This window comes from Mauremys reevesii, linkage group 24 (assembly GCF_016161935.1).
Source record: "Mauremys reevesii isolate NIE-2019 linkage group 24, ASM1616193v1, whole genome shotgun sequence".
Taxonomy (NCBI): domain Eukaryota; kingdom Metazoa; phylum Chordata; order Testudines; family Geoemydidae; genus Mauremys; species Mauremys reevesii.
This window is the reverse complement of record NC_052646.1, coordinates 15,417,002-15,431,252: the sequence shown is the minus strand read 5'-3', so window position 1 is coordinate 15,431,252 and position 14,251 is coordinate 15,417,002. Positions and strand designations below refer to the sequence as shown.

The window sequence follows — 14,251 nt, the reverse complement described above, 5'->3', positions numbered from 1 at the left end:
CACCATTATAAATGCTGGATGCAAAGCAGAGTTTGGGGTGGAGGCTGACAGCTCCTGACCCCCCATGTAATAACCTCGAGACCCCCTGAGGGGTCCCGACCCCCAGTTTGAGAACCCCTGTTATACTGGGGTAAGGATGTTGTTGCCTACAGAGCTTTGTATTGGGAATGACATTAAAGCTTTGTCCAGCCAAGTTATGAATGGGAACGTGCTGTGTTCTCTGTAACTACCAGGGGGTTTGTGAAAGGGGTGTGTGTCGGGGGGGGGGGGGGGCGTATGGCTCTGAGCAGTTGTCTCTGTTTAACCAGGTTAAACCCCTAACGGAGGAGGGAACTGGTAGATTTTTGGTGGGTGATGTGAAGTTTGTAAAGATGAGCCTGTCAGCCTGACCAAAGTGGAAACCCCCTGCTAGCCCAGCCCTGGGCTCCCCATCCCCCGGTGCCCCTCAATCCCAACCCGCAGCCCCCTGCTAGCTCAGCCCTGGGCTCCCCATCCCCCATGCCCCTCAATCCCAACCCGCAGCCCCCTGCTAGCCCAGCCCTGGGCTCCCATCCCCAGTGCCCCTCAATCCCACCTGCAGCCCCTGCTAGCCCAGCCCTGGGCTCCCCATCCCCAGTGCCTCAATCCCACCTGCAGCCCCTGCTAGCCCTGCCCTGGGCTCCCCATCCCCCGGGGCCCCCCAAGCCCACCGGCAGCCCCCTGCTAGCCCAGCCCTGGGCTCCCCATCCCCCGGTGCCCCTCAATCCCACCTGCAGCCCCCTGCTAGCCCAGCCCTGGGCTCCCCATCCCCCGGTGCCCCTCAATCCCAACCCGCAGCCCCCTGCTAGCCCAGCCCTGGGCTCCCCATCCCCCGGTGCCCCTCAAACCCAACCCGCAGCCCCTGCTAGCCCAGCCCTGGGCTCCCCATCCACCGGTGCCCCTCAATCCCAAACCGCAGCCCCCTGCAAGCCCAGCCCAGGGCTCCCCAAACCCCGGTGCCCCACAAAAACAACCCGCAGCCCCTGCTAGCCCAGCCCTGGGCTCCCCATCCACCGGTGCCCCTCAATCCCAACCCGCAGCCCCCTGCTAGCCCAGCCCTGGGCTCCCCATCCCCCGGTGCCCCTCAATCCCGCCCCCGCCCCCGTTGCCGTAGAGGTCACTGCTATTTGCGTATCACTGAGCAACTGGAGGTTCCAGAACCTGGCTCGGAACCGACACTCCAGGTCCTGGTCCCAGGTGTGGGCGGCTGAGCCATGGGCCACAGGGAGCTCTGCCTGCTGCTGAGTGTGCAGTGGTGGGGTCTATGGGGCGGGAGCTATGGGCAGCGTCCCGTGTGGTACCAAGTGGGGATGGAGCCAGCCCCAGGAGAGACCCCTGTGCAATCCCAGCCATCCCTGGGGATCGCAGCAGGGGCCCTGGGCTGGCCTGGGCTGGCCTATTGGTCCCTGGCCCTCGCCCTGGTACTGGGTGCACTGACCATCACAATCCTGCTCCCCCGATGGGGCCACTCTCCAGAGAAAGTAAGTCAGGGACGGGGTTTAACTGGGTGAGCCCATGGGACTCCCCATCCCTGGATTGTTAGTGGGGTGTACCCTGTGGAACTCCCCACCACTGGATTGTTAGTGGGGTTACCCTGTGGAACTCCCTGCCGCTGGATTATTAGTGGAGGTGTTCTCTGTGGGACTCCGCACCACTGGATTGTTAGTGAGGTGTACCCTGTGGAACTCCCTGCCGCTGGATTATTAGTGGAGGTGTTCTCTGTGGGACTCCGCACCACTGGATTGTTAGTGGGGTGTACCCTGTGGCACTCCCCACCACTGGGTTGTTAGTTGAGGTGTTCTCTCTGGGACTCCCTGCTATTGGATTATTAGTAGGATTAGCCTACAAGACTCCCTGCTCATGGTCTGATAGTACTAGGTTAAGCTGTGGGACTTCCTGTCACCGGCCTCCTGCAGGGGTTCTCCTGCTGGACTCCCTGCCACCCGGTGTTAGCATCCTGATAAGGGCAGCAGGCTCCAACTTGAGGCCGGGAGTAGCAGCGGAGTCGTAGGCAGGTTCCAGGCCGGGGTCGATTCCAAGGGTCAGAGTTCGAGTCAGGTTTTAGGGTCTGGGTCAGGAAACGCGGCCAAAGCCAGTTCAGAAGCCGGGATGGTGGTGGTGGCTACAGCAGACCCACACTGTTCCCTTCACCCTTTCTGGGGTATATAGGACAGGGAGCCAATCAGGAGCCACAAGGCTGCTGCCTGTCAGACCCCTTGAGGCAGGCAGGACTTCCCATGGTCTGTGTCTGTAACAGGTCATGGGCAGTGGAGCACGACCTGGTTACAGCTGCCATTGGGTGGCAGCACGGAGGTGCCTGGAGACCTGCCTTTGAGACCTGCTGGGCCTTAAACTTGGTCATTAGTGGAGTTAACCTATGGGACTCCCTGCCACTGGGTTATTAGGGGGTTAACCTGTGGGACTCCCTGCCATTAGAGGGTTTCTCCCACATGGCTGCCTACCACTTGGTGATTAGTGGGGTTAACCTGTGGGACTACCTGGCAGAGGGTTAGTGGGGTGGTTAACCTGCAAAACTCCCTGCCACTGGGCTATTAGTATGGCCAAATGGAAGTCCTGGCTGGGGGATATATTTGGGGCATCCTGCTACTGGCTTATAAAAGGAATTAACACAGGGAATTCCTTGTTGCCAGCCTGGAGTACATGCCCGTGGCCTGTTGAGAAGTGGGGGAGTTTAGTGCCCAAGGGGAGGGGGAATGGTTGCCACAATGATTGTACAAACTCCCTGCTGTTAGTTTACTATTGGGGTTAGCCTGCGGGAGTACCCACCACCTGATAGTACTGGGATCGGACAGGGCTCAGCCTCTTTGCCAGTGGGGTTAAGCTGTGCATCTGCCCTCCGCATAGAGGTTCAATCCCAGGGATCGGGAGGCTGCAGGGGCTGATCCACAGCCCCCTTCCCCCCGTTTTTGTCTCCTCCCCAGCCCCAGGTCACACCCAGGGCAGATGGACACGGCCCCACGGGCTCCAGCAATGCTGCGCTGGCTGATGTGCTGCACCTTCTGGATGCCGTGATGGAGAAGATGGGGAGGAGGCTACAGTGCCGGGAGAGGCGGCGACCTGCCCAGTGTTGACAAGGACCCCTGAGCCAGCCAGGACCCCAAGCTGGGAGCTGGCTGGATGCCCCCCCCCTTCGGGACTGACTGCAATAAAGAGCTTTGGGAGGTGGAGCCCTGTCCCCGAGTCCTTGTAGCTGGGGAGGGGGGATTCACCCTCATGCTCCAGGACCCACCACAGGGGTCAGGAAGAAAATGTGGAATTCCCCTCACCCCCAGCATTGAGGATTGTGATACTTCAGGGCAGCAGGGAGGGGAGGCTGCTAACTGGGCGAGATCCTCTGAGCCTCCCGAGCCAGCCAGGCCCCCACCCTGAGGCCAGAGGGGAGCCGATGCCCCTAGAGGGGAAATGCCCCATGTCCCATTCCCTGCCCCCCCGAGCCAGCTAGTCCCCCACCCTGGGGCTGGCTCAAACTGGATTTAAAGATATAGCACATTGTTTTCTAACCCACAAACCGGGTTTTCTGTCCCTCTGGGATTCTCATTTATTAACATTAAAGAAACGGAACGGAAAACGTTACAAATAACTCCACACGTGACAACACCGTTCCACAGCAAAGAGGCTCCAAATTGTCCCTTTACATTGTCAAACCTGGCTCTTCCCCACACGGCCAAATGACACCTGGCGGGTGTGTTACTGGGGTCAACCCGTAGAACTACCTGCCGCAGGGTAACAACGCCATGAGCCTGTTGAAAAAGCCCTTTGCCAGGCTGTCAGCCGGGTTTACCTGTGGAACTCCCTGCCACAGGTTTAACCCATGGTTTGGTGAACCAGCAGGACTCCCTGCTTTAGGATGGTAGCAGAGTTACACTGAGGTACCCAAGGATATTATGTCAGGGATTTAATTCCTGAGACAGGCAATCAAGGGGTAACCTGTGGGACTCCCCGCCAAAGGATGCGTGACTGGGATTAGCCCACAGAAAACTCCCAAAGGCAGGCTGATGGTCTGGGAGACTTCCTGCCACATGGTCTTGGAAAGCTCCTGCTACATGATATTTGACCGGGCTGTAAACCTTGGACAGACCATTGGGCAGGCAAATAGGCAGGATAACCTGCTGAATTCCCTGCCACAGGATATTAGGCTGCATTTTAGCCTGTGGAAAACTCGCTGAGGAGGCAACTGGAACTTAGCCTGTGGAACTCCCTGCTACATGATGTAGCTCGAGTTTAACGTCCGTAAAAAACCCTGAGGTAGGTCATCGGGAGAGGGACGGCCTTCGGGACTCCCCGCCGCGTTACTGGCAGCCCTGACCTTTGGAACTGCCCATCACTGGAGAAAGGGGGTGTGAGAATTAAAGTGCTGCTTCCCCTGCAGCCCTATCGGGGAAGAAGGCCCCTAGCATGCCAGACCCAAGGCCATGGGGAAGCGCTGGGGATTCAGTGCCCCCCAGGAGCTCCCCCAGTGTGTCTGGGGAGCTGTGCAGGCTGAGCAGGGCATTGGCAGCCTCCTGGGTGAGCACCTGGCCATACTCCGGTTCCACAGCTGACAGGAGGAGCTGGGTCCCGGGCGTGCCCTCCCCGGGGCTGCAGGCCGGCTCCTCATACGGCAGCTCCAGCAGGGCGCTGACTGCGTTGTACTCTGCCTGCGAGAGCCACTTCATGCCACTGGGGGGCAGCGGGCAGGGAGGAGGAGAGGCCTCACGGACCGACATGATGGGGTTGGGGGTGCTGAGACGGAGACTCTGACAGACCTGGAGGGAACAGACAAGAGGCAGGTTATTTACCTGGGTGAGGGGGGAAGTTACTTGCAGAACTCCCTGCCACATGATATTGTGGGGAGGGTTAACTACCGACACCCCTGAGGCACTCTAGCAGAAGCTATTAGTAGGGTTAACCTGTGGAACTCCCTGCCACATTACCAGTAATGGAATTTAACCCATGGGAGCCACGTGAGCAGTCTACTATTGCGGTTAAGCTGCAGAAGTGCCTGCTGCGTGATACTAACCTGTGGAACTCACTGCAGCAGGGGAAGTCCCAGCCACCTGCTGTTATTGGGGTTTAACCCTGTATAACCCTTGAGACAGGATAATACATAGGGTTAACCTGCAGAACTGCCTGCCACATGATATGATGGGGTCTTAAGACATCCAAGCCACCATTTTTGGCCAACACTGGGGAGAGGGGACCCACCTGCTGTGCCCAGCCGCCCCCTGGGGGCACTGTACCTGCTGGGAGGGGCAGGCGAGGTAGTTGTAGACTCGGTGCCCTGGGGGCATCAGGGGATCCGTGTAGAAGAATTCACTGGAACTAATGGGAAGCAGGAGACCTGGAGCAGAGAGAGGGGGAAGGTGAGATTGTGGGGGGGGGAGGGTGTCTCCCCCTCCGTCGCAGACCCCTGCCCTTCCCCACAGGGCCCAGGGCTGAACCAGCCACAGAGAGGGAGATTCCCTTCCCCCCGCAGACCCCACTTGGCCTCCTACCTGATTCAATGGCCGGGCCCCCCTGCAGGCCAGAGCCCTGGGGCCAGTCCCCGTGGGGCACTGGATGGGTCCCTGGTGTGGAGCGAGACAAAACCACGTAGTAGGGGTAGAAGGAGGGATGGGAGAGCGTCCGGGTGGAGAGCGAGTGACCCTGCAGAGGGGAGAGCAGAGAGCTCAGGACAAGCAGCCCCCCAGCTCAGCCCCTCACTCCCGACCCACAGCCCCTGATGTCCCAAACCTGGGCTCTCCCCCCGTTCTGCCAGTGCCCCTCACTCCCGACCCACAGCCCCTGCTAGACCAGGCCTGTCCATCCCCCCACCCCGCCCCCCAGCTCTGCCGGTGCCCCTCACTCCCGACCCACAGCCCCCTCCTGTCCCAGTCCTGGGCTACCCCCACCACTGTGCGGTGTCCCTCACTCCCGATCTGCAGCCCCCTGCCAGCCCAGCCCTGGGCTCCCCACCCCCCAGCTCTGCCGGTGTCCCTCACTCCCCCCGCCCACAGCCCCTGCTGGGCCCAGGAGGCTGCAGACCCTGTTTCTGACTCTCCCTTATCCACAGAGCCCCCATTACCATCCCAGGCTCCCAGGAGCTCTCGTAGGCAGCCGGGTTCGCAGACGCTGTCGGGTTTGGTGCCAGCCGTGACAGCGCAGCTGGGTGAGCCCCGAGATCGGTGCCTGTCGGCTCACGGTTCAGCCCAGCTCCAGAAAGGTGCCCTTGAAACAGGGGGGATTCCCCATGAGCGCCGGTGGGTGCTCAGGAACCTGATAAATACCCATCGGTACAGATCACTTCCCTGGCCTGGCAGTTCTAGCCCAGCGCTGGGATGCGGCTGCCTCTGGGGTGGAGGCCGGAAACCGTTTATACAGGGGGTCTCTCACCTCGCCCTGGAGAACTGGAGTCAATGATGGGGCTGCGGGGAGAGCCCCCCACCCCACTGCATAGCTCCCTCTAGTGCTGCACTGGGGCCAGCACTGACTGCGAGGGGAGAGCGCCCCCTACCGAGCCCCCCACCCTGCTCCCTGCAGCACCATGACCCCTACTGTGTCCCCCACTCCAACCCCCACAGCACCATACCCCTTACTGTGCCCCCCACCCCGCTCCCCCCAGCACAGACATGGACCGGATAAGACGAGCCCCACATGCCTGGTATCTATGAACCCCGACGCCCCCTGCTGCCAGCCTACCTGCCCAGCAGGGGAGCGAGCCCTGGCCCAGGACAGGGTCGTGGGGCCAGGGCCTGCACGGGGAGAAGAGCTGCCGGCAACATGGCCGAGGCCTCGTAGACTTGTTACACGGATGGGGGAGGCCGTGACCCACCCTGGGCTCCTCCTGCAGCCTGTGGGTGGGAGAAGAGACCTGCTCAGCTTGATGGACCATCTGCCCCCAGCCCCCCCCACAGCCCCCATCCTACTGCCCCAGTCCCCGCAACTCCCATCCTACTGCCCCCAGCCGCCATCCTACTGCCCCCAGCCTCCCCCAACCCCATCCTACTGCCCCCAGCCGCCATCCTACTGCCCCCAGCCTCCCCCGCAACCCCATCCTACTGCCCCCAGCTGCCATTCTACTGCCCCAGCCTCCCCGCAACCCCATCCTACTGCCCCCAGCTGCCATTCTACTGCCCCCAGCAGCCTCCACCCTATTGCCCCCAGCCCCACATCCTACTGCCCCAGCAGCCCCATATCCTACTGCCCCCAGCCCAGCAGTCCCCATCCTACTGCCCCAGCCCCCCCCCCCCCCCATCTCCTCCAGACCCAGCTCTCACCAGCCCCTGTCCTCTGCCCAGTCCGACCCCAAGGCCTCTTCCTCCTCCGACTCGCCGCTGTCGCCGTCCTCATCCCACAGGCCATGCCGGGGGTCGAGCTCCTCAAACAGCATCCTGCCCCCGCGGGACGAGACCCCCCCACTCCTGAGTCCTGGCAGCACCTCCAGAGGCCTCGCTCCGCCCAGCCCCCAGCCCGGCTCTGCAAGGGGAAAACTGCTGAACAAGCCCCTGTGGCGGGCGTGGCATGGGGCAGAGCCCTGGGCTCCCCCCCAGCTGGTGCCCCTCACTCCTGACCTGCAGCCCCTGCTAGCCCAGCCCTGCCCCCCCCCACCAAGTTCTGCCGGTGCCCCCCAATCCCAACCCACAGCCCCTGCAGCCCAGGCCAGGATTTGCCCAGTGTCTAAAGGGGCAGCTCAGTGCTCAGCCTGGCGGGGGGGGTGCTGATCTCTTTCCCATCCAGCTCACACTCCCCAGCCCCCACTCTAGAGACCCCCGAGGCTCTGGGGCTGGATCTGCAGCGACCCTCAAACCAGCCAGGAAGCTTCACGGGATTCCAGCCCCCACCCCCTTTGCAAACAGCCAGCACCTGGCTGCAGCCCCTCACCTGTGGGTCCTGCTGGCCCCTGGGCTGGGACCTGGCCCAGCTGGGGCAGAGCTGCTCTGGGGCTGGCTGCAGGCAGAGGGAGCCCAGGGGCCATGACCCTCTCGACAATGGCAGGGCCCAGCCCCACGGGGTGTGGGTCACAGCCCAGTTAGCACCTGGTTAGCACCACTGGGCGGCTCTTCCCCTGGGCTCAAAGGGCCTCGGGTGGGGCCTGAAGCCACTGGAAAGCTTCCCAACTTGGGCCCCACCCCCGTCCGGCTCCCCCAGTCTAGAGACACCCCCAGCTCTGCCGGTGCCCCTCAGTCCCAACCCGCAGCCCCCACTGCTCCACTCGGCAGCCCTGGCTTCTGGGCTTCGGAGATGGTGGGGCCCTCAGGATCGGGGCCACTTCATTCACCCGGCTGGTCAATTCCCAACTTCGGCCACAAAGACTCAGCCCTGCCCCCGTCCCCGGTGGGGCCAACCCCCTACCTCCCACCCCCCACCAAACAGCCCCCCACCCATGTCAACTCCCCCCCCAGACCCCAGCCCATGCCAACCCCCTACCCCCCAACACACAGACCCCACCACCCATATCAACCCCCCCACAAACAACCCCCTGTCCATGCCAACCCCCTACCCACAGACCCCCCAGCCAGGCCAACCCCTGACCCACAGACCACCCCACCCATATCAACCCCCCCACAGAGCCTGGCCCATGCCAACCCCCTACCTGCCAACACACAGACTCCCAGCCTGCATCAAGCCCCCCACCCCACAGCTGGGGGAGATGGGGGGCAGGGGAGTTCTAGTCTCTGTCCCCTGGAGGGGGAGCACGGGGGGAAGGGGAACCCCAGAGCCTCCCTGGGCCTGGAGGAGCAGCTGAGGGGATAGCAGGGAGGGGGTCATGAAAGGGGTCAGGGCCCAGACAGCGTCACTCACCTTCCCCCCCCCCCGAGAGTCACTGTGGGGGAGGGGCCCAGCCCCCATGGGCTCTGCTCTGGGGTCACCATCAGCCAGGGGTCCAGGAAACGGCCAGTCTGGAGACCAGCCCTGGAAAGAGCTTCACGCACCCGTCCGGGCCCTGCAGAGCATGGGGCCCCCCACAGTGCTCCCCCAATCTCCTCTAGCCCCCCAATGCTCTGACCCCCCACATCCCCTCCAGCTCCCCACTGCTCTGACCCCCGACATCCTCTCCAGCCCCTCACTGCTCTGAGCCCCCCAAAACTCCTCCAGCCCCCCACTGCTCTCACCCCCCCCGTCCCCTCCATGCCCCCACTCATCTGACCTCCCACGTACCCACCTCTTCGCTGCTCCACCCCCAGGTGAGCTGGGAGGGTCCTGCGGTGGGGGCAGGGGGCTGGGCCGGGAGCAGGGCGGGTCCCAGCTGGAGCAGGCAGGGAAGGAGGCTGGAAGGGCAGAGGCCGGGCCCCAGATCGGGCCGGGGTGGGGGCGGCACAGGGGGCTAGGACGGGGAGGGGAGGGGTCCGCCCGCCCGCCAGGGAATGGGCTAAGCTGAACGAGGAACCTCGGGGAGGAAACAGCCAGAAAAAGCTCCACTGGCGGATTGAGCTGCCCCATAGATCCCAGGGGAGAGCTGAGCCCCGGCCGCCTCTGCCACAGCGCTGGTGTGTCCGTGCCATGACCCGAGCGTGTCTGGTCTCTGCGCCGTGTGTCTGTGCCATGACCTGAGCGTGTCTGTGCCGTGTCTCGAGCGCGTCCAGTCTCTGCACCGTGTGTCTGTGCCATGACCTGAATGTGTCCAGTCCCTGCACCGTGTGTCCATGCCATGACCTGAGCGTGTCTGTGCCGTGCCTCGAGCGCGTCCAGTCTCTGCACCGTGTGTCTGTGCCATGACCTGAATGTGTCCAGTCCCTGCACCGTGTGTCTGTGCCATGACCTGAGCGTGTCTGTGCCGTGTCTCGAGCGCGTCCAGTCTCTGCACCGTGTGTCTGTGCCATGACCTGAGTGTGTCCAGTCCCTGTACCGTGTGTCCGTGCCCTGCCCCGAGCGTGTCCGGTCTCTGCGCTTGTGTCCATCCCATGACCTGAGCGTGTCTGGTCTCTGCGCCGTGTGTCTGTGCCATGACCTGAGCGTGTCTGTGCCGTGTCTCGAGTGCCCAGTCTCTGCGCCTTGTGTCCGTGCCGTGCACCAAGTGTGTCTGTGCCGTGCCTCGAGCGCATCCGGTCTCTGCACTGTGTGTCTGTGCCATGCACCAAGCGTGTCCGTGCCCTGCCCCGAGCGTGTCCGGTCTCTGCACTGTGTGTCTGTGCCCTGCCCCCGGCGTGTCTGGTCTGTACACTGTGTGTCTGTGCCATTTACCAGCGTGTCTGGTCTCTGCACCGTGTGTCCATGCCATGTACTGAGCGTGTCCGGTCTTTGCACCGTGTGTCTGTGCCCTGCCCCCAGCGTGTCTGGTCTCTGCACTGTGTGTCCATGCCGTGCACTGAGCGTGTCCGGTCTCTGCACTGTGTGTCTGTGCCCTGCCCCCAGCGTGTCTGGTTTCTGCACTGTGTGTCTGCCCAGACTTTCTCAGAAATCAAACCCATTGGGAAGAGTTCCGGCTAGTGGATTTTTGTTTTTTAAATCTACTTTTTTGGCTCTGTGCCGGCACAGAAACACAGTGCAGAGACCAGACACGCTCGGGGCCTGGCACGGAGAACAAAATGTGTCCAGTCCACCTCGGGCAGCTCCCAGTCAGTGGCACAGAGGGGCTGAGGCAGCTCCCTGCCTGCCCTGGCTCCTTGTGACCCCCGGAAGCAGGCAGCATGTCCCTGTGGCCCCTAGGGGCGGGGGGCCAGGTGTCTCCACGCGCTGCCCCTGTCCACAGGCACCACCCCTGCAGCTCCCATTGGTGGCAGTTCCTAGCCAATGGAAGCTGCGGAATCAGCGCTTGGGGTGGGGGCAGCGCACAGAGACCCCCTGCTCCTCCCCCGCCTATGCTCCGCAGGGATGTGCCGGCCGCTTCTGGGAGCGGAGTGGGGCCAGGGCTGACAGGGAACCTGCCTTAGCCCCTCTGTGCCGCCAGACTTTTAGCAGTTTAAAATCTCCCAGTTTGGCTTCAGTAGCCTCCAGGGGATTAAGCCCGATTCCAGGAGACTCCCGGCAAAACTGGGCGGGTTGGCGACCCTGCTCAGGAGCCAGTCGGTTTTGTTTTCGGAGCTGAGGGCGAGATCCACAACGGGGCCAGAGGCTGAGCATTGCAAGGCCTCGTTTTGGGTACATCTGCCCTGCGCTGGAAACCTGGGTGTGTGGCACACGCCTTGTGCCCTGGGTGTTTCCAAGGCCATGCTTGAGCGTCCGCACTGCGTTGGAAACCTGGACTTACAATCGCTGGGCCCGGCTCTCACCACCGTGTTAGCACGTCCACACGGCGTGGCACAGACCTTCTGCCTCGGGGCGGCAAAACAACGGGGCTTGGGCTCTGACCCAGCCCTAGCCGGGCCCGGGCCCTGAGCGCTGGCTGGCCTGAGTCAAAGCAATTGGGGTGTGGGCGGAAGGGGGGCTGGGCCCAAACTGAGTCAGAGCCCGGACTTCGCGGGTGGGGCAGACGCCCTTTCAGGCACCCTGCCGTACCCCACAGCCCTGCACCCCCAGGCTCCCCCCCAAAGCCTGGGCAGAGCCAGGTGTCTGGAAAGGGGCCAGCAGGCTGAGCAGGAGCCGGCTAAGCTGGCCAGTAGGAAACCCTGAGGAGAAGGGGAGTCCTAAGCCCGGCCTCTCAAGGGGAGCTGGGGGCCGATCTCCAGGGGGGATTCCCAGCCATGACCCCTCCCCAGGAGGTCAGCAGCTAAACCTGGGCAGCACAACAGGGGCCTTTCAAACTGAGCCCCCCGCCCCCATTACCGCATGCACCGGGGCCTGGGAGACCCCATTTCACGTCCCCTCCTCCCCTGATGCAGCACCAGGCCCTGAGTAAACCCCTCTGGGGACACCCGCCCCCCCGGGCTGGGGGGGGGGCGGGGGAAGGGAGCTCTCCTGTGGCAGCTGTTCCACTTTGGCTAAGTTATTTCCCGCTGTCAGATGCAGACCAGGTACGGGGGTGAGTGAAAACGTTTGACCAGGGCCGGTGCAACCATTTAGGCGACCTAGGCGGTTGCCTAGGGTGCTAGGGCTTGGGGGGGCGGCATTTTCTTCGGCAGCGACCGCAGCGGCTGGATCTTCGGCCGCCCCAGTCGCCGCCGGCATTTAGGCGGAGGGAGCTGGGAAAGGGGAGCGCAGGGAGGGCCGCCTGCAGCAAGTAAGAGGCGGGGAGCGGCACGCAGGGGAACTCCCAGTCCCCACCCCAGCTCACCCCTGCCCCGCCTCCTCCCTGAGCACGCCATGGCTGCTTCACTTCTCCCGCCTCCCAGGCTTGCGGTGCCTAAGCTGATTGGCGCCGCAAGCCTGGGTGGGGGGAGAAGTGATGCAGCGAAGGCGCGCTCGGGGTGCTCATGGTCGTGCGCGGAGCAGGGGTGAGCTGGGGCAGGGGGGGTGCCTCAGGATAGAGGGTGGGGTGGGAGCTGCCGCAAGGGGGAGCGCCTCAGGGCAGGGGGGGGGGAGCTGCCACGGGAGGAGGCAACGGGAGGGAGGGCGCAAGGTGGAAGTTTTGCGTAGGGCGTGAAACATCCTTGCACCAGACCTGCGTTTGGCGACCCCTGACCTAGGGTGACCATACATCTCATTTTGGCCCCAGAGCAAACAGGACAAATGCTCAGTTTTGCCAAAAAGGAGCTGGGGGGTGGGGTGGGGGTGTTGCAAACTAAGATTTAATTGAGAATGGCCTGGTTCTGCACAGTCATGTCCTTTGTGATGAAAGCATCTGTATTTTTTAAAAAACAATTTCTAAACTAAATATTTGCTGGGGGGGGGATCTATTTTTTGTTCTGTATTTTCAAAACTGTTCACGATTTCAAAATGGGGAAATGCCACTTTCTGCCTGTTTTCTCTCCCTTTTTTCCCCACTGGTAAAGGCTGCGTGTGCGAAAGTGAAGTAGAAATACGTTTAAAAATGAGCAAAATTGACACTTTCCCTTTTCAGTGTTAGTGTCAGGTGTGTGGGTGGGGGGGAAGTTTTGAAAATGTTACTTTCTGAAAATGACACACTCTGACTTCTTAACGTTCTCTTGACGTGCAAGGAACTAGTGCCCCCTTCTGGCCTATGTATGAATCTACTTAGCTTAAGAAAAGGACGGTGAAGGGTAACCACCTGCCTGGAGAACAAATATTTGATGATGGGCTCTGCAGTGGAGCAGAGAAAGGCCGAACACGATCCGATGGCTGGAAGTTGAAGCTCGACAAATTCAGACTGGAAATTTTTAGCAGAGCGAGTAATGAACCATGGGAACAATTTACCCAGGGTCGTTGTGGGTTCCCCGTCACTGGCAAATTTTAAATCCAGCCTGGATGTTTTTCTACGAGATCTGCTCTAGTTCAAACAGGAGGAATTAACTCAGGGCAGGTCTCTGAGGTCATGCAGGGGGGTCAGGCTAGAGGATCACAGTTGTCCCTTCTGGCATTGGAATCTAGGCAAGAAAAAACAAACGTGGACATTGTTCCAGGAAAAGAAAGAAAAAAAGAAGAAAAAGTGTGTGTGTGTCGGGGGCGGGGTGGTGGTGGTCACACTTTCTTTTACTTTTTAACACCCCCCCCCTTTTTTTTCTACTGGAACAAGGGGGAGCGGGAAAAAGTGAGATTGTTTCCCCTCTATTTGTCTCACTTTTTTACAAACATCCTGTGAGATGCTGTACCTTGGGGGAGTGCCCTGCAGCCCCCATATTCCTCACTTCTACATAGTTGTGATCTTGCATATGAAGCTGCCATGTGAGGTATCAGGGGAAAGGTTATGAACTGCTGAAACCCACTTGTAGTGAGGCGGTGTGGCTCCCCTCCTGCCCGGCAAAGGGAGCTCCCTTGCCAACCCCACAGTGGGCGGAGCTACCGCCACCAGTCCCCGCCCCCGGAAGTCAAGGGGCGGGGCAGGAAGTAGAAAAGCAGCGCACCAAAGCTCAGTCAGCCGGCAGCCGCCGCCGCGAGCAGACGTGCCGGCGGGAGCTCCTGGCTGGGAACCCTCCTCGGCCCGAGGCAACTACCCTGCCTGGCCGGAGCTTCCCCGCGCCCACTACGATGAGGAGCCTCCCCGGAGCCGGTACTGGGAGGAGCCCCCAGGATTGCCTAGCGCCCGCTACGACGAGGAGCCCCCCAGACCCTGCTGTTAGCCGGAGGAGCCGCCCGAACAGTCCTGGCCCAACTTCCCGGAGGAGCTGCCGGACCTGCCGCCAAGCCCGGGTCCAGAGGAGCCGATGCAGATGGACTGGCCCGAACCCAGTGCGACCGACGAGGTAGGCCCTGAGGGGGGAATGGAGTGTAGCCCGGGGGTAGCCGACCCCTGTCAGGCTGCGGGCACCGACGTGCCCAT

General features: G+C 61.9%; 1 protein-coding gene across 3 annotated transcripts; it reads right to left on the bottom strand.

The window, feature by feature from the left end:
- Positions 1-3,531: 3,531 nt before the first annotated feature.
- On the bottom strand, positions 3,532-8,023 carry SAP25 (Sin3A associated protein 25). Of its 3 annotated transcripts, none has more exons than XM_039513049.1 (7): positions 7,879-8,019; positions 7,275-7,473; positions 6,697-6,848; positions 6,083-6,225; positions 5,514-5,664; positions 5,259-5,359; positions 3,532-4,784 (listed from the first exon to the last, which is right to left on the bottom strand). In XM_039513049.1, the coding sequence occupies exons 1-7, from the start codon at positions 7,970-7,972 to the stop codon at positions 4,386-4,388; spliced, it is 1,239 nt and encodes a 412-aa protein (XP_039368983.1). In that variant the 5' UTR covers positions 7,973-8,019; the 3' UTR covers positions 3,532-4,385. The 3 variants fall into 3 exon arrangements, with proteins under 3 accessions (XP_039368983.1, XP_039368984.1, XP_039368985.1); XM_039513050.1 differs by lacking the exon at positions 7,879-8,019 and adding an exon at positions 7,740-7,824; XM_039513051.1 differs by having other exon boundaries at positions 4,556-4,784; positions 5,224-5,359; positions 7,879-8,023.
- Positions 8,024-14,251: the final 6,228 nt, after the last annotated feature.